The 23,526-nt window shown below is 45.0% G+C and overlaps 2 protein-coding genes across 10 annotated transcripts in view; one reads left to right on the plus strand and one right to left on the minus strand.

Moving 5' to 3' along the window:
• Positions 1 to 4,041: 4,041 nt before the first annotated feature.
• On the minus strand, positions 4,042 to 10,019 carry LOC127052489 (jerky protein homolog-like). 2 transcript variants are annotated; one of them, XM_050956225.1, is made up of 2 exons: positions 9,690 to 10,019; positions 4,042 to 9,093 (listed from the first exon to the last, which is right to left on the minus strand). In XM_050956225.1, exon 2 carries the CDS (start codon positions 8,621 to 8,623, stop codon positions 7,010 to 7,012), a length of 1,614 nt encoding a protein of 537 aa, XP_050812182.1. In that variant the 5' UTR covers positions 8,624 to 9,093; positions 9,690 to 10,019; the 3' UTR covers positions 4,042 to 7,009. The 2 variants fall into 2 exon arrangements, with proteins under 2 accessions (XP_050812182.1, XP_050812181.1); XM_050956224.1 differs by having other exon boundaries at positions 4,042 to 9,096.
• A 185-nt stretch (positions 10,020 to 10,204) lies between these two features.
• Positions 10,205 to 23,526, plus strand: part of PPP1R12B (protein phosphatase 1 regulatory subunit 12B) — a 602,395-nt gene continuing 589,073 nt past the window's right edge. For all 8 annotated transcript variants that reach the window (XR_007774748.1, XR_007774749.1, XR_007774750.1 and 5 more), the window contains exon 1: positions 10,205 to 10,575. Coding sequence is in view for 5 of the 8 variants with exons in the window: in XM_050956104.1 (XP_050812061.1) it covers positions 10,288 to 10,575 (288 nt within the window). In the remaining 3 variants the exon portion in view is untranslated. The remainder of the gene's footprint in view (positions 10,576 to 23,526) is intronic.

Here is a 23,526-nt window from a genome sequence, read left to right on the forward strand (position 1 = left end):
TTCCATGGCTCCTTTGGAGAGCAAGAGGCAGTTCTTGCCCAGACACTGTCCAATTGTCAATGGCACCCCCTACTGTTACCATTGCAACCTGATGATGGTTGTTTCCCTGCAAAGTTACTTCTAGCTTGCTGGAGGTTGGACTGCCAAAAGGAGATGCTGTAATTGGCTGAAATGAAAGCCTGAGCCAGAGACCACTGAAGTGAATGGAGAGATTCCTACTGACTTCAGCAGGCTCTGGTGAAAGGTGATGGCTGCCATAGAGCTCTTTATTTATAACAACACCCAGATCTCATATAGTGCTCTTCTTCAGTAGCTCTCTAAGCACTTTACAAAGGAGATAAGTATCATTGCCCCCATTTTACAGATGGGGAAACTGAGGCACAGGGAGGGGAAGTATCAGGTCTCCTGAGCTCATCCACTAGGCTTCACTGCCTCAAATGCCTTAAAGGGGAAATAAACAAAGGCTGTTCTGCAGTTTCTACTCGCCTGTAACCCAATATTATAAAGGAACATACCACCAGACTGGATCAAACCAAAGCTCCTTCTGGTACTAGCTGCTGTCTCCAGCTGTGTCCAAATCAACCCCTTCAGAGGAAAGAACCCTGCTACAGGCACTTACCTTAACCCCTCAGACAAAGTCCTGCTGGGAGGTGCATTCTGATACTGTTCTTTAATAACAACAATTTTCTGGATAGTCATTATTTTATTGTACAACAAGGGGGTTTGGTTGGCATTGTTTTCTTTCTGATATCTAGGCTCCTGGTTGCTCTTTGTATATTTTGTATTTTGCAATACAAGAGTCTTTGCATTAGTACCCAGTTGTTCGTTTGAATGTAGTCTGAAATTATTAGCAATTTATTTTTAAAGATTCAAGCAATCAAGCCTTATTATCCTGGCAGCTCATAGAAAGTCAATTTCAAGTCTGCATACTCTGGTATTTTCATGAGAGTGGAATAATCTGGGCCAGTGGTTCTCAAACTGTGGTCGGGAGGACCCCAAAGTGAGTTGCAAGCCCATTTTAATGGGGTCACCAGAGCCAGCATTAGGCTTGTCGGGACCTGAGACTGAAGCCGAAGCCTGAATGCTCTGCCCGCCGCCCAGGGTCAAGTAGTAATTTTTGTTGTCAGAAGGGGGTCATGGTGCAATCAAGTTTGAGAACCGCTGATGGGCTGTCACCTCTCTTGCACTAAAATCTGCTTGGTCCAAACTAGGAGAATGCTGGGGGCCAGCCACAGCTGTCTGATTCTGTGGATCAATCTATACAAGCTCCAGTTCTGGTCCAGCTGTAACTTAGGCCTTGCCTAGACTTAAGAGTTACACTGGTTTAACTAAGACGCTGATCCTGGAAACACATATATGCTACCATGCATAACTGAAGTCAATGGAACTACTCCTGGTAGTTGAGTTAAACGTGTTTGCAGGATCAGTGACTTTAATCCAATTTAATTAAACTGGTGCAAAAAGCAGAGTAGATGCTTAGTCTAATTTAAACATGATTTATATCTGTGATACTACACTCCACATTCTTCACAATGATCATGTGAGGTGTCACTGGAAAAGTTATGATTTGCTGAATACATCCTATTTGTATGCATGTATCATTTTGGTATCTGAAGTTATGAATATTGACTAGAGATCTGCATTTCAAATAGGCTTACTTTGGAAAACACCCACAGCCAGCCTTTCAGGTACAACAATGAAGATACCAGACAGGGCTGATGGCTCATCAGCAAAGACAACGGACTGTGGAATAGCTTAACCTTCCTGTGGGCATTTTGGCCAGCCCGTAAGCAATGGCTGCTATAACACTGCAAGGGCATGTGACTAGACCACGTTTCCAGACTCCATCTTGGGACGTCAGTATTTTTCCACAAACCGGTCTGGGAACCAAGTTTTGAAACAAAGGGTTCTCACCATATGCTAAAGCTACATAAGGCAGGGGAGTGACATCTTCTGTTGTTCTTCACTCCCTACACAAGGAGACTCCTGGAAACATCTAAGGAACAAAGACTGAACGGTGGGGGTGGGTGGGGAAAGAGTGCTGGACCCAGGCTAAAGGGTTTTTTTTCCATGTGTATGAAAAACCTGAGGATTCTAAGCTGTAAAACAAGTGCAACTTGTATCTTAAGAATCTGCAGCCCACTTGTATCATCCATCAGGCTGAGAGACTGTTAAGTCAAATCCTCTCTCTCTAGTATGTAAAGCTTAGTTTGCTTTTTCATTTATTTACTAGGTAATCTGCATTGATCTGTTTGCTATCACTTATAATCACTTAAAATCTATCATTTGTAGTTAATAAATTTATGTTTTAATCTAAACCAGTGAGTTTGAAGTGAAATGCATGGGAATCTTAGCTTGGAGGGGCTATTTCATTTCCTCTCCACACTAAGGGGGAGGCAAACTGGATAATAAAATTCATACTGGTTGAGTTTGGACCAGGGCAAGATGGTACGGCTCTGGGATCCTAGGCTGGGAAGCTGGTGGTTATTCTGGCCGTAGCCTCCCTACTGTTGGTTCACATGCAGTGGCTGGTCAGAGAGCCTGAATGTAACTGCAGTTGGGTGTGTCCCTACCTGTGTGAATGCTGGTGGAATTGTAGGACCGGGAGCGGGTCTGCAGCTAGGCACAGCAGCACAGTGAGAGAGGGAGCCCAGGCTGGCAGGTCAGAGGGCTCAGTAGTACCCTAGTTCCAGGTGGCACCTCAGAAGGAACCCGTCACACTATTGATCTAACTTAATTCAATAACAATTAATTTATGCTAAATTGAGATAATCATGATGTAAATAGAATTAAGAGAGTCTGCATTGTGATTTGAAGTAGTTTAATTAAATCAGTTTTAAACGAATTTAAAGTTAAACTGGTGCAATTTTGAATCTAGACAGAATCTTGGAATACCCTAGAAGTTGCTCTAACTTATGGTAGTTGGTTATCCCCAAGAGCCAATACACCAACTGAGATGCTTAACCCATCCTCTCTTGCTCCCGACACACTCTATACACTGGAAGGGGGCAGTTGACACAGGATCTGCCTAAGCCAGCTTTATAGAAGCTGAGAGTTGCCCCTGCCCACTGGTAATCCTCTCAATATGTCAGTTAAGGCCAGGTTCCACTCCTTTGAATCAAATTTCTCAAAGAAGTTGGGTTGGAAAGGGAAAATCTGGCTCTTTGTACCAGAGCAGGTTGAAAAATCTGATTTATTTCCTGCAAATTTTTTTCAAAGGATATGAACATTGTTTGTTTCTTTTAACATTTTCACTGAATTTTTCAGGATTTCAGAAAAACACACAAAAACCCCCAAACTGGAAGTATTTTGTCAAAAACAACAAAAATTAGGTTTTCAGGTTTTTTTTTTGGGGGGGGGGGGAGAAGGGGGGTTCTCACCAAAACCTGAAAAACTTTGACAAAATATGGAAACTATCTCATAAAAATGTCCATTTTGTTAAAAAGCCACTTTGTGGGAAAAATGTGTTAATGACTTAATGTTCAACCGTCTCTACTTTACATGCTCAGGACACAATGTGACACACCTGGGATCAGGGGGATCTGAACTGTCCAGCATGGACAAAGCTGCTGGAATCACAGGAGGGATGTGTACACATAAGTGCAAAATTAAACATTCCCACTGTTGATTATTTATACAGTTTGGACCCTGCTCTTGGCAGATATTTGAGTTTAACAATAACTTCCAGTTTTGGGGTGAAACCCACCTTTATCTAGAGGTCTAGGCATCACTTAAACACACTTTAGTCTAGTCTATTTTGCTACATGTTCTTATAAACGCATAGATCAGCATAATATTAATTACATCTATAGGGTCTAACGTAGTCTGTGTTCTCTAGACCCCCACGCTGGGTGCCAATCTGTACCCTTTGATATGATTTAAAGTGGATTTAGTATTGCTGTATTACACCACAGTGGGTTCGGCTCTGGTAGTTAGTTTCAAGCTCACCAGAGTGCAAGTCACCTCTGCTCCTTGCTTCAGATGAGGAATCTCTAGGAACACATAAAAAACAAGGGTAATGACCACACAGACATTCACAAGTAGAAGGTTTTCCAAGTTTTATTAAAGTTACAGTTAAAGTTATGATTAACTAAGCATAAAGAAATTCTATGCACAAGTTACATATATAGCCATCCTCACATCCTTAATGATATTCTTAAGGTCTGATGGTTGCCCTGCCAATTGATCATCAGTATAGGGATGGTTCCTGCTGGAGTTTCCCATAGGGAGCTCAATTTTCCTAATCTGGGCACTCTCTTTTTAAAGTGTGATTCTGACTATACATCATTAGCATTTACACACATAGTGAACCTTGTGGTTAGGGCATGTGTTAGAAAAATGTGACTAACACGTATCTTGTAAGCAAACTATTACTGTTGTTGTTAATTTTTTGGCATATCACCCATTAGTACATCTTTTCCGTAATCTTGTGCCATAGGGTCATTCTTTGGTCACTTACTTATGTCAAGCATTTCTTAAGCCTAGCATGGCTAAGCTAAAATCTTACAGGCCTCAGCCTGTAGGCCTTGCGTTTCAGCCCTACTTACTTAGATATCTAATACATAATTATCCCTCCTAACTACTGATCAATCTTGTACTTTTATAATCCTACAACGCAACTCTATTGAACATACAATGATTACATATGACATAACATGTTAGTTAATCATAATATCACACAATAAATGAACAATAAACTAAAATCATTGGCAACAAGACTTAGAAGCTAGCTGGGAAACTGTAAAAAAATGATACACCTCTACCTCGATATAACGCGACCCGATATAACAGGAATTCAGATATAACGCGGTAAAGCAATGCTCCGGAAGGGGCAGGGCTGCACACTCCAGTGGATCACAGCAAGTTCGATATAACGCAGTTTCACCTATAACACGGTAAGATTTTTTGGATCCCGAGGACAGCGTTGAATTGAGGTAGAGGTGTAGTAATATACAAGTATCACTTTTCACAGCAGCAGACTTACTAGCTAGCAAGTCTAAAAAAAAAGAAAGCAACCACAAAAGCAAAAGAAACAACAACAACAAAAAAGACAAGAACATGCAAACACCTTATTTGTGTTTCTACTCCGGTAAAGAATAGACACACCTGCCCATTATTTTTATTATTAAGTCTGCAAAAAACCCAACCCCTATATAAATAAATTAGAATTATTCGGATGTGTATATGTGCAAATTTATTTGTTTTTTCTAAAGTTAATTAAGTATTTTAGGAAAAATTATTAGAGCAAACACCAGCAAGAGTTGGTGGCTGAGCTCTGAGGTCACCAAAAAAATTGTTGAGAGAACCCCTGGACTAGCTGATCACAATGGCCCTTTTTGGGCTTGGAATCTATGACTTTCCAGGCTGGGCAGCTCCCTGTGTACACTGTGAATTCCCCAGAAAACTCAGACCGCCTACGCAGGTCCGCTTTACTTTTTTCCTCAAAGCACAGTGTCAAAGGTTGGGTCCAGAGGTGAGAAGTTGCCTTCACCTTTTCCCAAATATTTCCTACGAATCCCACTTAAATTTGTTTGTCTAGGACATTGTTTCAAAGAGTCCTTTGAAGTTCACAACATTTCCTAGGGTAAATGTTTAGCCATGTTTCCTCCCTAGAGGTGTTCTATACAATCGCACAATTATACATACACATTTGCATTTTTAATATAATGAACTCCTAAGATACTGAATGTTAATTCAATAAGGTTTAACTTCATTCAATAAGGCTGGACCAGGATATTTAAGGAAATTGCCATATCTGTCACACTGACAGCCAAAGTCCTATTTGAAAAACACAATTAATGCAGAATTACAGAGATTTCTGGAACCAGAGATAAATAAAAGCAACTAAGATGCAACAGATGTGGGAACCACTGACAATCAGGAGAAAGAATTTTAATAAAACATGCTTTAAAACCATGGTGTCCCTCCTATATCAAAGTCAGCCTGCATAAGGCCTGAAACCGGAAACACGTAACACCAAGCATAATGCTTATTACCATGAGTAGTTAGTTCTTTTGTTCAGCAAGAGTTCAATCCCGCACGCTAGACTGAAGTCAATGGGCCTACCCTTATGTTTAAAGTTAAGGATGTGCTTAAGGGTATGGCTACACTTGCATCTGTACAGCGCTGCTGCGGGAGCGCTCCCATGGCAGCGCTTTGAAGTGCGAGAGTGGTCGCGGTGCCAGTGCTGGGAGAGAGCTGGGAGAGAGATTAGCTTACAGCACTGGGAGCCGCACTCCCAGCGCTGGGGCACTGTTTACACTGGCGCTTTACAGCGCTGTAACGTGCTGCGCTCAGGGGGGTGTTTTTTCACACCCCCGAGCGAGAAAGTTGCAGCGCTGTAAAGGGCCAGTGTAGCCAAGGCCTAAGTGTTTTGCTGGATCAGGACAGAATGCTAAGCATCTGGTAGGCTAACACCCCCATAGGCTCTGCAAAGTGACTGTTGGGCAAACAGATATGTAACAGGGAAGTTAAGTGCCAATTCTGGCCACCAGAGGACGCTCATCATGTACAATACAGTAGAACCTCAGAGTTGCAAACACTTTCGGAATGGAGGTTCTTCCTAACTCTGAAATGTTTGTAACTCCGAAAAAAACGTTATGGCTGTTCTTTCAGAAGTTTACAACTGAACACTGACTTAATACAGCTTTGAAACTTTACTGTGCAGAAGAAAAATCCTGCTTTTAACCATCATAATTTAAATGAAACAAGCACAGAAAGTTTCCTTACCTTGTCAAATCTTTTTTCGAAACTTTCTTTTTTTTTTTTGTTAGTAGTTTACGGTTAACACGGTACTATATTTCAATTTTAAGTAATTTCTCTTGCTTCTTTTTTAGTGTCAGTTATCCATGAAATAAAAAAGCCAACATAAAGGCCCACCAATTTCAATGTCCATTCAAACAGCACTAAAAAAAAATGGTACAGCAAAACGTACCGACACTAGTCTTTATAATGACAATTTAAAAAAAGTATCCAAACTTAACTTTCCTGCTTAACTTTACAGCATAAACTATGTAGACTTGAAAAAATCTTTAATCGTACTTTGCTTGAGGTTGCTAACAAGCTTTTTTGCTGCCAAGGTGCGTAGCTTGTGAAGCATCATTAGGTTAATTGGTGTGGCTTCAGGCTGTTGTTCAAGCCACTGAAGACAGGCAGTGAAGCACTCTTCTGCTTGCATGTGTGGGATCTTCTTGGCGTTCTCCCCCTCCTTGTCACTGTCACTGTCCGGTTGTGCTGTTTCTCGTACCAATTCAATTATCTCATGGTCACTAAGAATAGGGTGTCCATTCTCATGTTTATCTGCGTTTAGCCATTCCTCCTGTTCCTCCATGGTGATATCCAAAAGCTGTCGCTCTTCAGAAAAATCTAGTTGATTTATTTCCATCTGCTCATTGTTTTCCAAATTATCTGGTTCAGTGTTATCAATACACCGCCAAAGCGTATTCCATGAGCGTCTCAAAGACTCAGAGCTAATCTCACTCCAGGATTCGGCACACATGTAGACAGCATCTTTGATTGTCAGCTGTTTACAAAAATCTGTGTAAGATTCAAACTGCATTGATCCCAGTAATAATCGCTGTAAGAGGTTTCGCTTGTATCGACATTTCATGTTTTCCAGAATGCTTCGGTCCATTGGCTGAATGAGGCTGGTGACGTTTCGTGGCAAAAACAAACAACGAATGCTTCCATCTTCCGTCAGTAGATTTTCAATGGCAGGATGAGATGGAGCATTGTCCATCAGTAGCACAGCTCGGATAGGTAACGATTTTGAGGTAAGGTAGTCTTTCACAAGTGGAACAAAGTGTTTAAAAAACCAGTCAGAGAAAATGCCTTTATCCATCCAAGCACAGCGCTGGTTGTAGTAATGGACAGGTAGAGCTGACATAGTGACGTTTGCAAAGCAAGGAGGTTTCGCCTTTTTATGAATGAACATCAATGGGAGACGGAAATCCCCGCTTGCGTTAGCAGTAGCCATCAGCGTGACCCGATCTTTACTGGATTTGAAATTCTTCCCCTGTTTTTCTGAATTGTCTGCCAGAGTCTTGTTTGGAAGTAGGCGCCAATACAAGCCCGTCTCGTCGCAGTTAAACACTTGGTCCCGGGTAAGTTCGTGCTGTTCAATAAATGATTTGAAAATGTTTTTAAATACACCAGCAGCATTCCAGTCACTTGTTAGAAACTCTTCTTGCATCCTTAGCTGACGTATTCCATGCCGATTCTTGAACCGACAAAGCCACCCTGTGCTTGCTTTAAAATGGTTCTCACCTTTGTCTGGATACATTTCTCGGTAGAGTACCTTTGCCTTCTCTGTAACCATGACACCACTTATAGGAGTGCCTTTTGATCTCTCTTGTGCAAACCACAGATGCATTGCCTTATCAAAAGCATCATCAGCAGCCTTGCGTACAATACACCTGCTTTTTACTGTCCCATTGTCTTTGGCTTCTTTTGCAAATTGCTTTATTTTTTCCTGGCTTTTCCGAATATCGGTGATGGTTGACTTCCCGATACCATATTCTACTGCTATGTTGCTGAGGCTAACACCACTGTCGAGTTTTTTTAATATTTCTAGTTTTGTGTCAATTGAAAGAGTGACACGTTTGCGCTTCCTACTGCTTGCCATTTTGCTTAGTCACACAGTATTTGCTTTTTTACCCCCTCTGGTGCTGCCTGCTTGCGTAATTCCGGATCCAAATGAGGTGTGTGGACCAGTTGACCAGTTAGTTGGTAACTCTGGTGTTCGTGTCGGCGAGGTTCTATTGTATATGTAACAGAAACATACTGAAACTATTGAATAAAATGTAGTCACTGACTCCTAATGGAAAACCGAAAAATATTCTGTTTTGAAACAATTCAGCTCTGATCTAATACGTTCTGTTTTCTTTTTTTCCGTCTCTACTTGTTGTTCATGAAGATAGGAACTTTGTTACTTAAAAATTAATCTGCTGCTCCTTCTTTCTCAGTTTGTAACCTCAAAAATATTCCCACTACAAACAGATGTGATGTATCAAAGGGAGTGTACTGAATTCAGAATAAGTCATATGAATAGGTTAATTTCTAAACAATGAAGTTCTTCCTTTCAATCAAATGTTCCTACTGATCAAACAGAAGACAAAAAGAAAGAACTGGTTATATTAAGTTATTACAATTCATTATTATTATTGAGTAATTAAAAACACTTATGAGGAGGTAGGGGAAAGTTTGTATGTGTGCCTTTGGGCCCTGATCCTGCAAACAGTTATACATTATCCATTGGTTTCAATGGGACCACTCATGTAAAGTCAGGCAAGCATTTGCAGTTTGGCATCAACACTTCCGGCCTTTTGAATGCTTTAGGCCCTAATCCCACAAATTTCAGTGGGCCCAGTAATGTGCTTAAAGTGCCGTCTGCATGGACGTGTTTGCAGGCTCAAGGCCTAACTGTGCACCCTTAACATATGTTGTTTTTTACATACATTTTAAAATCTATTTCTTTGAATCACACTTAGAAAATCCACAATTGGGGACGGTTTCAGCAAGACATCCCCAAGAGGCAAAACAGGATGCCACGCTGTAACAGACGCCTACGGCTGCTAACATTGTAGTGCAAAAATAGGGGGCAGTTTTCTTAGCGCCCCTGCCCTACCCCTCCTCCAGGGGTATTATATTCACTGTCATCATCATTCGTAGCAATAATACGCAGTACTCACCTGCATTTACAGGGCATTTCTTGCTGCTTTTTGCAGCACACGGCGACTCCTGATCTTGCTGTACAGAGATGCAGAGATAAGGGACGACCCTTGTCATGAGAGGCTGCTGGCCAGCCTAAAGCCCCATGTTTGGAACAGCCTCAGCTTTGCATGCCTGGGACCTGGCTTTCCCCACGCCCAACGCTGGGGGACGTGATTGACTGGGTAGCCCCTGCTTGCCTGGGGAGACTGGACTCCAGTGGGGCTGCTGGGGAAAACGGAAGCGCTGCGTCTGCCCAGCCCGCAAGAAAGGGGAAGCGCTTCCACTCTCAGAGGCAGCAGCCTCGCTGCCCTGTCCGCTTGGAATTCTGGGAGTTGTAGTCCGAAGGGGGATGTGCGCCAGCCGGCGGAAAGGACGGGCGCGGCTGCTGGGCGCGGCGGAGTCTGGGAGTTGTAGTCCGCGCAGGGCCGGCGGCTGGAGGAACTACATGTCCCATGGTGCTTCCGGGCGGCGGCGCCTGCGCGGTGCGGCCGAGGAGTAGTAAACATGGCGGTGGGGGCGCTGCGCTCTCCTCCGGGGTGAAGCTCGCTGCGGTCCCTGCTCCTCAGTGCGGCGGCGATGTCGGAGCCGGGGCACCTGGGGGTGAAGCGGGCCGAGTCGGCGCGGCTGCGGCGGGCCGAGCAGCTGCGGCGCTGGAAGGGTTCGCTGACCGAGCTGGAGCCGGTGGCGCCGGTGGGCGCCCGGGGCCGGCACCGCGGCGGGGGGGTCCCCCGCGTCCGCTTCGAAGAGGGCGCCGTGTTCCTGGCCGCCTGCTCCAGCGGGGACGCCGAGGAGGTGAAGCGCCTGCTGGCCCGCGGCGCCCGCATCAACACGGCCAACGTGGACGGGCTGACAGCGCTGCACCAGGTACCGGGACCGGCCCCCTCCCCGCGCCCGGTCCTGACACCAGCCCCCCCGGCCCGGACACCGGTCCGAACTGCCCGCTGGGCCCGGCCCCCTTCCCCGCGCCCGGTCCTGACACCAGCCCCCCTTGCCCGGACACCCGTCTGGACTGCTCCCTGGGATCCGATCCCCCATGAAACTGACACCCTGGCAACGGGCCCCCATTCCCCCGGGAGAACCTGTCTCCGGGACTCCTATGGGACTGACATTAGCGAGACCTTCTCTCCCTGGGCTGTCACCCCACCCCTCCTGTGGGCTGGGACCTCTCGGATCTCTCCTGGGACTGGCACTTCCAGGGGGCCTTTCTTCTGCACCCTCACCCCTTGAATGATTCTTCCTCTGGGTTTGGAACCCCCAGGGGCCTTTCCTTCCCAGACTGTTCCGGACTTACCCCCATGGGGCCACCCCACACTGATTTCCCCACCCATCCCCAGGGCTGTCATCTCCTTCCCTGGTAGGTGGTCTGTTCCACTCCCCAGGGACCAGGACTTCTTGGGCTTGATGCCCACTTTCGTGTGGCTGACTCCTGGGGGATAGACTGTTTATGTCCTGGTGTCTGAGAGGTAACTTCCCCACAAAGGCAGGGTAATTGCTACCTCCCAGTCTCACAGACAAGACTGTGAAGAACCAAGTACCTATGTCAAATACCAGCTGTGGAGGTGGGAGGTAGTAAGGGTCAAGGGGTGCTGTCCCATCACCTTCCTGTGGTGAACACCTTCACCAGGTAATACACCTGGTAGCTCTTCTCCAGGTAATTGTATCTAAGGACCCGTCATCCCCTGAAACAAAATTGCCCCATTAACTTCCCATGTCAAGTAATCTTTGCTGCGCTGCACGATGTACTAACCTTCCTCCAGGCTGTTGACCAGACTAAAATAATCCTCTTCTTCTCTTCCCCCCACCTGACCCCTTACAGTCCCATTCTGGAATAACTACTGATCACTGCCCCGTGCCATGTACAAAGAATCCTCCTCGCTCATCAAATGTCATTCTCCCCCAATTTAATGTTCTCCTTGCAGCAGGTTACACCCCTTCCATGCCACTGTTTACTCTCCATGCCTTATGCTACATTGCCTTCCCTCCCCCAATAACAGCCACATGGGTTTTCTTTCCACCAGTAACAAATAATACTCCCTCCCCAAGAACCCAGGAGGAGAAGAAAATAAGACTGTAGAGACTTGGTTCAGTCCACTGTCTTTTTCTCTTGGTTGGGGAGGGAGCGAATCACTGAGGAGAACGAAAACAAAGCTTTCAAATATCTTGTCAATTTCTTGCAGGAGAGGGCAAGATCAGATTGGCCATTGTTACCTGCAGTGCCTATATCTGGTCTTAAGATATTTAGGAACAAAGTGAAATAAACAAGGCTTTAGTGTGAGAGAGGTCCACTTTGCATATCTGTCTCTGTCTGTACCTACAGAAGGGACTCTGTAGCATCTAGTGCAATAACATACTATCTGCTGTGACTATATTTTAAAAATCAGGCAGTTTGATTATTGTAAAATCTCAGAAGGAAATGGAGTGGCCAAATGAGCCAAATAGAGTGCTAGTCTGGCTGTCCAATGTTGCAGCAGAGAGAGAAATTGACAACTCTGATTTCTTGAAACTTTATATGTAGAAACTGTTTCAGCTCTAGGACTGTGTTTTTCATGTCTAGAAATAACTACTGTACTTGGAAAACTTGGGGGTTGCCATTTTTGCAAGGTCAAAATGGGCTCTTGTCTGCCTCCTGATATCTACCATGTGGGAGTTGCCCTGATACTTTTGACTTCCAAAATTTTTTTTTTCTTGGCAACCTTTGCAGAGACCACAAGGTGCCAGAGTCTCCGATAAGCAACATGGATTCTATTAATACAAATCCAAATGTACTGCAAACTACGCAAAAGTAACCTTAGAGGCTAGCCTTAAAATGTCAAAATCTTGGAAATTCAGAATCAAGCCCAATTCATCCCTTAGCTTACGCTGTGTCTATGTAATGCAGTGTGTTACATGATACAGTGTATTAATGTCAGATCTGTGGTACCCTGGTACAACAGTGAGGCAGCTATATGTTTAAAATGACTGGCAAGGAGCTTAGCAGAGCATCTGAAATTACAGCTGGTTGCTTTTGTCCAGTGAAGTCAGGTTTATTTTAAATTGTATTTAAAAGTTCTTGTTTCTTGCACTGGCTGAGACCTTGTAGACTAACTATCGCTGCATTAGATTTTTGTGGTCCAGTGATAAGACCTTGAAATTATGGTTTTATAAAGAATGTGCTGACTATGGTGGCACAAAAAAGAAACAGTAGTTGAGTCATATAGTAGCTCCTGTCTTGGTTTGGTTAGTATTGTGAATTGAAATACATGGGACACTTTGCAACTCTATTCAAGGAATGTGACCATTTCTGATCTGGACGTAGGCTGTGGTCTGTGTTCATATTTCCTCATGACCAAAGGTGACGTCGTTTGACACATCCTTATTAGCCCATCTCCTCCTCTGGGCCAGTCTGATTGCTTGAGTTTACAGGTATTAAAGGAATTTTTTAGCTATGGTATTGTGCAGAACACCAATTGACAATGTAGTGAAAATCCATAATTCACATTTTTCTGATAGTGTTATTTAATAAGTTGTACCTCATAAGCTGTATAACGTTTGTACTTCTACTTTAATTATCTTGGTGGTAATAATGGATAATCCCATGGACTCTAGCAACAACCGTAATGTAAGTAGTTATTGAAGAGTTTAGAGTGTAAAAAGTATTTGATAGAGGAAAATTGAATTAGTGGTGGATGTAGCATGGTAGAGTTGGAAGGAGAGGTTCTCTTGGAGTCCAAGATGGAATTGTTGCCACAATTCGAGGAAATTATTATATCACCTTGCTGACGCTTGCAATGCAGACCTCCAAAAAAAGCTTGTAATTAAGCATATCACTACTTATCCGAGTTTTCAGACATTGATGATAAATTCTTTCTACCAGGAGATCAGATTTATTGAATGAGGGACCAGTGACAGCATCCAAACTTCAATTTGCATATGGAAAGGTTTCTATCTTAGTCACTAACAAAGTGTTGGATAACACAGTGAAGAATAACATTTAGAGCTTGATATTGTAAACTATTAACTCATCCATAAGAGTAATTCTTAGACATGTGTAGTCTCATTTGCTTCATTTTGACTACTCACAAGTGTGAGGCTTAATTGTATGAGTAAAGATTTGCAGGAAGGGAGGTGATATTTTGATTGCTAATAAACTTTGCACTAGTTTCCCCCTCCTGTGTTAGAGTGTTGCAGTTTTTCACCATGATGCCAGACTAAACATTCTTGTATATATTAAGATGAATTCATGGAACGCTGTTTGTGTATGATAAAGTTGATGCTGACTGATATAAATTTGTCAGGTGCAACATGTTTTACATCAAATGATAATGCATGTATAACTGTAATATATCTGAAAATCTGAGTGATGGTGTTTTGGTATTGAGCGTATGGGTCACAGGATGTTTTCTTTCCTATTTGGAAGATGACACTCTGGATAGTGTGAAGCCATCCCTCAAAGCCAAAGTAAGTTGAAGGTCCTGACAAACAGCTAGTGTGTTGACAGAAGCTGCAACAAATAGAATATAATACAGTCTGAATATTTCTGTAATACTGTTATTTTTATTGGCATTAAAAACCTATTTTGGGGAGAGATTTAGGGCAGACGGTATAGGGTGAATGATGTGTACATACACTTGTAAAACCAAATGGCTCCATAAAGAGGACAGGGGTTCTGTTAATTGGAACAAGTCTGCTTTGTTGCTGGGGTGGTTGGTAGGAAATGTTTTCTTTTCCATTAAAGCAAGTGCGTTTAGGCAAACGAGGTGCTTGTGTTCAAGGAGTTAAAATGAGACTTTCGGTACAAGCAGAAGTTTGTCTAGCTCAGCAGTTCTCAAACGTTAGTAACCTGAAGATCCCCCATCTTGTTTTAAAATTTTTCGCGGCGCTCCAAGCCAGCTTCTGATTTTTCCCTGGGGTGCTCAACTCCTGCTCAGCCCCAGGCCCCACCCCATCTCCATCCCTTGCCCCAAGGCCCCACCTCGTCCTGCCCCTGCTCAACCCCTGCACCTCCTCTTTCCTGCCTCTTTCCTTCCCCTGAGCGTGCCCCATCCCCTCTCCTCCCCCTCCCTCCCAGCGCGTCCTGCACACTGCTGAACAGCTGTTCTGCAGTATGCAGGAGGCACTGGGAGGGAGAGGAGGAGTTGCAGTGGGGTCAGTGGCCTCGGACGTGACTCATGGACCCCAAGGGATTTGTGGACTCCAGTTTGAGAACTGCTGGTAGCTCACTGGTTTACGCAAATTAAGAATGTGAGTTTCAACTTCATGCTCTTTTATTCTTGCGTGATTTTACATCTTCATATATAAAATGTTGCACAAAATAATATTGGTTTAGTTTCACTGGAAGCACTCAATGGTTTCACACATTTTATTGCTTTCATACAGGGTAAATTGCATCTTGCACTTTTCCATTTGGATAGCCATAGCTATTGGTCTCCTCTTCCATAAATGTTTCATCCAGTTTTGTTAAGAAAAAAATATATATGTATTTCGGGAGACCTACTCTTTGCTATATAACTGTGAAACTGTATTTTGAAAACGACCTTTGAAATTACAAGTGGCATTACAGAGCCTCCAGCTGGCAGTGGCTATCTTTCTGAGAAGTGTCATGTGTGGTGTATGAGTCTGATCTGATCTCGGATATGTATGGTGGAACTCAAAGTAGACTTCAGTTGAAGTTGTGCACTTCGCCCAGTGACCGTAAAACTGTTTCTGGGTTAGCATCAGCCAGACTCACCATGTAAACCTTCAGTAGCTTTACATGTGTTCAATGTAAAAATTCTTGCTTTGATCCTTTTTAGTATTTTTAAGCAGGATGGAAAGTAGTTTAGTATCTCTGATATAATGTGTGGAAACAGCTGGTGTCATTAACTTACTCATCAGCAAAACCTCCATTTCAGCTGGAAAATTAGAAATACCAATTTCAGTTAGACTTTATTTTCAAATAGTTTAGGCATGCTGTGAAGCAGGACTCAAAACTATTTGTGGTGGGTGGGAGGTGGAACTCAGCAATCAATTTCTGCAAAACTTCAAACTTTCTTTAAAAAACAATGTTTCTAGTTCTCCTTGTTGTGAAGACAACTTTCTGACCGTAGACACCATTGTGTGGTTTTGAGTCTTGTAGGCACCTCCAGTGCCTGTGCTGATCTTCTTCAGAACTTAGCCAAGCAGCAGCAGAGTGAAATTAAGACTTGTAGCACTTACATTGCTGCCATTCGGAACCCTGAGGGCATTAGTGGAACTAAAGTTTTGGGCTGGCTTTATGCTATAGCTGTTTAGGAGAACTCTGAGCAGCAGCAGCCACTAGAGCTATTCATGAAGGGAGTGCAGTTCAAAGGGGAGCCCAAAAATTTGAGATGAAGGGAAAGGTAGTGTAATGAAGACACCTCCCCATTCTCACAGCAGCCAGGAGGGGCTCTCAGGGGGAGGTATGTATGAAGTAGTGAAGGGTATATTTGGCAGAGGGTATGGCTACACTTGCAGCTGTACAGCGCTGGGAGTTACAGCTGTCTTCGTACAGCTGTGTAGGGAAAGCGCTGCAGTGTGGCCACGCTTATAGCTACCAGCGCTGCAGTGTGGCCACATTTGCAACATTTGCAGCGCTGTTGGGAGTGGCTCATTATGAGCAGCTATCCCACAGAGCACCTCGTCCCATTTTGGCGCCGTGGGTTGTGGGAAGGGGAGGGAAGGGTGCGGGTCATTCCGTTTCGTGTCCCAATACCCCAGGATGCATTGCTTCACATCCCCGCAGTCACTGTTTTTCCATCCACGTTTGGCGCCATTGTGACTCTCCCAGCGGTTTCTGTGCAGCGCGATTTCTGTGGGAAATGGAGCCCGAGCTGCTGAGGAGTATGCTGATGAGTCTCGCCAGCACATCACGTTTGGCAGTTGAGCTATTCCTTCAGCTCCAAAGTGACAGTGAGGAGTCCGACGATGATATCGAGTCGCCTGATGCGTATGACACTAAATTGCTTGTGGCATTCACGGAAATGTTCAGCACTGTGGAACGCCGCTTTTGGGCTCGGGAAACATGCTCTGAGTGGTGGGATCACATCGTCAAGGAAGTCTGGGATGACGATCAGTGGCTGCAGAACTTTTGGATGAGAAAAGCCACTTTCATGGGACTGTGTGCTGAGCTCGCCCCCACCCTGCGGCGCAAGGACATGAGATTGAGAGCTGCCCTGCCAGTGGAGAAGCGGGTGGCTATTGCAATCTGGAAGCTGGCAACTCCAGACAGCTACCAATCGGTCGCGAACCAGTTTGGAGTGGGAAAGTTGACCGTTGGAATCGTGTTGATGCAAGTTTGCACAGCCATTAATCGCATCCTGCTAAGAAGAACTGTGACTCTGGGGAACGTGCAGGACATTGTGGATGGCTATGCACGAATGGGTTTCCCTAACTGTGGAGGGGCGATAGATGGGACACACATTCCTATTCCAGCACCACCCGACCTGACATCCGAGTACATTAATCGGAAGGGGTATTTCTCTATGGTTCTCCAGGCTCTTGTGGATCACCGTGGGTGTTTCATTGACATTGACACAGGCTGGCCTGGAAAGGTGCATGATGCATGCATCTTTCGGAACAGTGGCCTGTTCAGGAAGATGCAGGCCGGGACTTTTTTCCCAGACCGGAAGATCACAGTAGGGGATGTCGAAATGCCCATTGTGATCCTTGGAGACCCCGCTTACCCGTTAATGCCTTGGCTCATGAAACCGTATACAGGGAAGCTTGACAGGAGCAAGGACCGGTTCAACTACAGGCTGAGCCAGTGCTGAATGACTGTAGAGTGTGCTTTTGGCCGTTTAAAAGGGCGCTGACGATCTCTGTATGGGAAGGTAGACTTGGGGGAAAGCAGCATCCCTGTGGTTATATCCGCGTGCTGTACCCTCCATAATGTTTGTGAAGGGAAGAGTGAAACATTCAGTCAGGAATGAACCTCTAAGGTTCAACGCCTGGAGGCTGAATTTGCACAGCCAGAGAGCAGAGCTACTAGAGAGGCCCAGCACAGGGCTACAAGGATTAGGGATGCCTTGAGAGAGGAATTTGAGGCTAAAAACCAACAGTAATGTTTGGTGCCTTGCACGGGAGTGAAGTGCAGTGGTTACAATGTTAGTAGGAATCTGTTTTTCCTAAAATGATTTGCAGTGCCTGTTTCTTTCCTGGGCTACGATATCTTTCACTTTCTGAAATAATAAAGACCATTTTCAAAGCCAAGAATTCATTTATTGAAAAGAAAATAACTTTCTTGACACACACACAACATTTTTGGGAACCTAAAAGGGTAGGGGGGTGAGGTGGTGAACTGTACAGTCACAGGTTTGAATATGTCCTGTCTAGAGTACTGTGCAATGACTGCTGCACTTCAGGGTGCCTATACTGCATGGTGATGGGGGTTGAGTGCAGAGGGTAAGCGTCGTAGTTCTCGGGGCTGGTTGGTGAACGTACACGTGGTGGGGGCAGCTGGTGGTGGTAAGAACCTGGATACTGGGGATGGGGTTTGGAGCTGACATTGGGGCACAAGGGAAAGAGCTTTGGGACGGGTGGGGTCCGGCACGGTAGTGCTCTGCCTGCATGGCTACGAGTGACTGGATAGAGTCCGCTTGGCGCGGCAGGATGCTTATCAGCTGCTTTGTGCTTTTCTTCTTAGCCGCTGCATTTCTCTGGCGGATCCTGCTTTCCCTTTCCCTCCAGTCCTGCAGTTTTTTACTCTCTGTGGCAGAGTGATCCATAACTGCTTTCAGCATGTTGTCTTTGCTTTCTCGCGGCTTCTTCCTGAGGTTTTGTAGCCTCTGAGCAGTGGATGATACGGGCAGTCAAGTAGTCAAGGACACTTTTCGAAAGGCAAAAATGGCAACAGTTAACAGAGGCAGCATTGTTTATAATCTCACCCAGACAGTTATTCCCACACAGTGAAGGAGTTTACAGTCTTCACTTTAGCGTACTTTTCCCATACCAAACGGAGTGCACATAACCCGCAGGAGCCACGAAATGGTGAGTAAGGGGGACTGATTGCTTCAGGGATGTGCAGGGGTTTCTGTGCTTTGGGGAAAGCAAACTGCTGCAGGGGGCATCTACACTGAACAGTCTCCCAACATTTTCCACAGGAGTTAATCCTGAAAGATATCTCACTGCTGCGGGTCACCTGGGAAGAGCGGTAGGGTCTTCTACAGCAATGCGGATTCCGCCCTGGCCCCTATGCAGCTTGCCTGTGTGCAGCAATGGTCCTCCCACCCCTCGCGGCACAGTGGTGCAGATGCGTTAACCTGACTGGGACAAGGAACAGTGGCTTTCCTTATAAACTTGCGCAAGCGCATTGCCCACGCTCTGAAACTTTTGAAGAGATTACCGAGGCCGATTACTGCGATGTGATAAACCACATCAATGGGCTATTCCACATCTAGGCATGCATGCATGCAGCCCTCACCCCCCCTCCTCTCCTGAAACATTTCCATCCTGAAAATAAAAGCTGCTTACCGGTAACCTGCTCCTCTGCTTGTCCTTCACCAAGTACTGGCTGATGCGACTGGCTACCTTCCTCCTGGCTTGAGAAGTGCTCCTGGCTGCATGCCTCCTGGGACTCTGAGGTGTCTCCCCCCACCCCAGTACCCTCAGTCTCGGTTTCCTCCCCCTCCTCCTCCTCCTCTCTCCTACCCTGCCCACCCCCCCCGAAGTGTCCATCGTGGTCGTCGGATTGGCAGTGGGGTCACCCTCAAGTATCGCGTTCAGCTCCTTGTAAAAATGGCAGGTCGTGGGGGAAGCGCCGGAGCGGCGGTTTCCCTCATGGGCTTCGCAATAGGCACTCTGCAGCTCCTTCACTTTAACCCTGCACTGCATCGCGTCCTGGTCATGGCCCCTTTCCAGCATGGCCCTTGATATCTACCCATAGGTATCGTAATTCCTACGGCTGGAGCGCAGCTGTGACTGCACAGCTTCCTCACCCCAAACACTGATGAGGTCCAGCAACTTGCCATTGCTCCATGCTGGGGCTCGTTTGGTGCGTGGAGGCATGGTCACCTGGAAAGATTCACTGATTGCACTCCACACCTGGCTGAGCAAACAGGAAGGGGATTTTTAAAATTCCCGGGGCATTTAAAGGGCGGGTCACCTGAGGCCAGGGCAGTAGAGTGCGAACTGATGAGCAGAGTGGCTGAACAGGCATTCTGGGATACCTCCGAATACCTCTGGAGGCCAATTACAGCGCTTTTGGTGGCCACACTGGTGGAGCAGCACTGCATCACCAGCGCTGCAATCGTTATACCCCAGGCAGAGCAGGAGTACAGCCAGCGCTGCAGCCAGGGAGATGCAGCGCTGGATGTGCCTTGCAAGTGTGGACGGTAAGTTGCAGCGCTGCAAACCCACCACCAGTGCTGCAACTCTCCAGTGTAGCCAAACTCTAAGTATTCAGACATCATTTTTGCATGTTCTGCTTTGGCCTCTACATCTTTAAATTTAGTGTTGCCTGTACATCCAGCTTAATATCATTTAAGTATCACTAAAACATACTCAATTCCTACAAGTCAGAGGACTGGTTTGCTAGTCAAGGTGAAACATACCTGTGCCATCACACCTACACAAAGCCACTTCTCCAAACTGTGCTTCCAGCAATTTAAATTAAACAGTGCTGTACTGGTTGTACTCTACTTAATTATAACATTGTTCATCAAATATCTATTTGATAAATTGTTAAAAATATAACTTAGTACTAGAGCTGGTTGAATAGTAGGAAAGAAATGTCTTTTACTGCTGTTCGTCACAATATATTCTCCAACTACTGTTTGAGTAGCTGTGGGTGTAGCTGAATACCCCAGAGATGTATTGGTCAGACAAACTAATTGTACAATGACTGCTGAAATGTGAAGAATAATCATTGAATACTTTGTGACCAGCCCAATTCACTCAATTTCTCTTGCTTTTGGAATACTTTTTTTCCTTTCTGCATTCACTCCACTTCATCTTTTCTTTGCTATGTTAAATCAAGATCAGGTGGTTTTTTTTGGTTTTTTTTAAAAGAGCTGTCCTCAGTCCCTTACACCTGCCTCTATACACCTGTCCATGTGCCCACAGGTAGGCTTGGAAATTGTGCCTGGCACTGAATAACCGGAGGACTAAAATTAACCACATACTGAAACCAAACTGGGAACTACCTGTTCAGGACAGTGTCCAGTGAGAAGCCAACACCCTTTCTCCCCTATCTACTAGGGAATTCCTACCAGGATGCTTTTCTTGGCCCTTCATCAGGGGCAGCATATTTTATATCCTTCTCTAGGCTAGTAGGTGTTACATTTTGAAGCCAGCCCTCATACCTCTTATCCAGCTGCTAGAAGGTAGGGGGGAGGAAACATCCTTTGTAGTCCCAACACCTCCCACTCTGTTGCACCCCCAGTTTACTTGCTGGGAGGAAGATGGGCAGGGGTATCTCTATTCCTTCTCCAGCATGCTGACACCAGTATTGGGGAAGGTCCATCTATGTTACTTCCTTTTCCAGCCTCCATTCAGCCCTCAGTAGGGCTGCTCAGAGCTTTCCCAAGCAGGAACAAAGTGAAATTGATGAGATTTTTTGTTAGTTTCACTGCTGTCCCCAGCTTTCTCAGTAGCAGCTCTGAAAACTGACAAGTAGATGCCTGTGCGGATACAAAATTTGTATCCGTGTCGGATCTGCATGTGGATATCTGCAGATATAAAGCAGACATCCGTGGATTTACAGGGTTCTACTGTCTAGACTCTGGCCCCTTAAGTCTATTGCTGCTTCAGAAAGCTTTGAGCAGTAGCAGTCATGCTGTCTGCAGATTTCAGAAGAGGAGCACTGTTTATACTTAAATGATGCTTGGAAATTTACTTTCACTACTATAAATTATTATTATTTTTTTAAATGAAAGCTTGGATTCTACAGGAAGCATTCTTTTTGCCTGTGGCAAATAAACCTTTAAGGTGCTGGGTGGGTGTAACAATACTCTGCCCTAATATGAAGACACATTGAAGGCCTTATGACCAACCTGCGTAAATACTGCTCCTTATGCCAGCAGGTGATACAGGAATCTTGCATAAAAACGTGTTGTGTACTGCTTCTCACACTGAATACCTGGAACGCTCTGCTGATTTACAGCTATGTAATAGCACATCTGAAGTCAGAGCTGTAGGAACCAGTTGAAAGATTAGGGATGATATTTAAATGCAGAGTTCTGTTGCTGTTAAAGCCTGAATGAGATTACAATATATTCTATAACATGAAATAGGCAGAAGTGTCTGTGGTAAACTTCCAAGACTAGGGTTCAATTTATATTTTTGAAGGGTAACGAAGAGGGCTAGGGACTCTTTTGAAAGTGCCGATTAGGTGGAGTGTGGCTCGTACGGCACTCACCGCAGTTCTCACATAGGCCATAACACATCGAGATCATCACTAACCACTAAAAAATGTAGCACTTCAACTTGATAAAAATAGTCCCATGATCTAGCTCTCCATTGAGGATTAGTGCATGAAGCAGGTCTGAAAAGCTGGTGTGGTAGAAGTATGTATATTAGATCAATTGTCAAAAAGTGAAACACCATGCAAATGAGTTTTTTGTTTGTTTTTAATTACAGACTTTACAAGATAATTCTCTTCTGGGCTAGGGGTGAGAGGGTAGAGTTACACATGCTATAACTTATGCGGAAAAAAGACTTTTCCAGAGGACCTGGGGTAGGGTGTAACTCAAAACAGAAATGGAGGACCCTTTCAGGAATATTTTGTTGTTTTTCTTAAGAACAAAATCCTCCATGCAATGAATGAGGCTGCTTGGCCCAGTGGTGGTGATACAGCTTTAACATGCTGAAGGAGCTAGTTCTGGGTTTGGAGTTAATTTCAAATGTTCCCCGAGGGTAGGCGTAGCAGGGGTACGCTAGGAGGTGCACCTTGCAATCTCCTTCCCTGGACTGCAAATTCACAGGAACCTGTATGAACTTTACAAATCCCAGAGCCATTGTTGTGGGACTCATTCTGTACCTTCAGCTTGAACTGGTGTACAGATAACCTGTCTAGCGGTAGCTCTGTGCACACCCAGAGAGGGCCATTTGTAGGCTCTAAACTGATAACTAAAAAGCCTTGAAAATGGAGGGGAAGGCAGATTGCCCTGCCCCAAATCATCCCTGCTCCTACAACCATCAGTGTTTTTCAGAGCTTGGAGGTTTCCTAGGATACTTATTTTTACCCCTCCAGTACCCTGTAGAGGTTATGGATGCCTCAGTGTTCCTTCCTCCCTCTTTCTGTGCAACTCCTGAAAAGCACAGAAGGGCAGAATAGGAAGTCTGCTAATGCACATCCGCTGGTGTGAAGTAGCAGCACTCCTTGTGTATGGTGGTTGCAGAGTTCTCCGCTGCATGCCGATAGGCAAGTTGCTGTGGAAGCTGCTGGTTTTGTTGTGTTCCTGAGTTCATTAGACTGTGCTGAACTTGAAGCACCTCTGGCTAGGCATCTTGTTTTCCTCTGTCAAGAAGGGGGCGGGGTAGCTCAGTGGTTTGAGCATTGGCCTGCTAAACCCAAGGTTGTGAGTTCAGTTCTTGAGGGGGCCACGTAGGGATCTGGGGCAAAAATCAGTACTTGGTCCTGCTAGTGAAGGCAGGGGGTTGGACTCAATGACCTTTCAAGATCCCTTCCAATTCTAGGAGATGAGTATATTTCCAATTATGAAGAGCTTTTAAAAGATAAAAATCACAACTCCAGTGTTCACAACTTCGGCATTTGATCTTATGTTTTGTAATGTATGCAAGATTTACAAATGGATACTAATTGTGTTCTTTAGGGGGGGAAATCTTGTGCAGGGGCCTCTGGTTAGATTTAAATTCACTTCAAGTTTCAGATGTTAAAAC

Source organism: Gopherus flavomarginatus, chromosome 5 (genome assembly GCF_025201925.1).
Source record: "Gopherus flavomarginatus isolate rGopFla2 chromosome 5, rGopFla2.mat.asm, whole genome shotgun sequence".
NCBI lineage: Eukaryota > Metazoa > Chordata > Testudines > Testudinidae > Gopherus > Gopherus flavomarginatus.

Coding starts and splice junctions, on each gene's coding strand:
- LOC127052489 (XM_050956225.1), bottom strand. CDS start 8,623: ATGGCAAGCAGTAGGAAGCGCAAACGTGTCACTCTTTCAATTGACACA.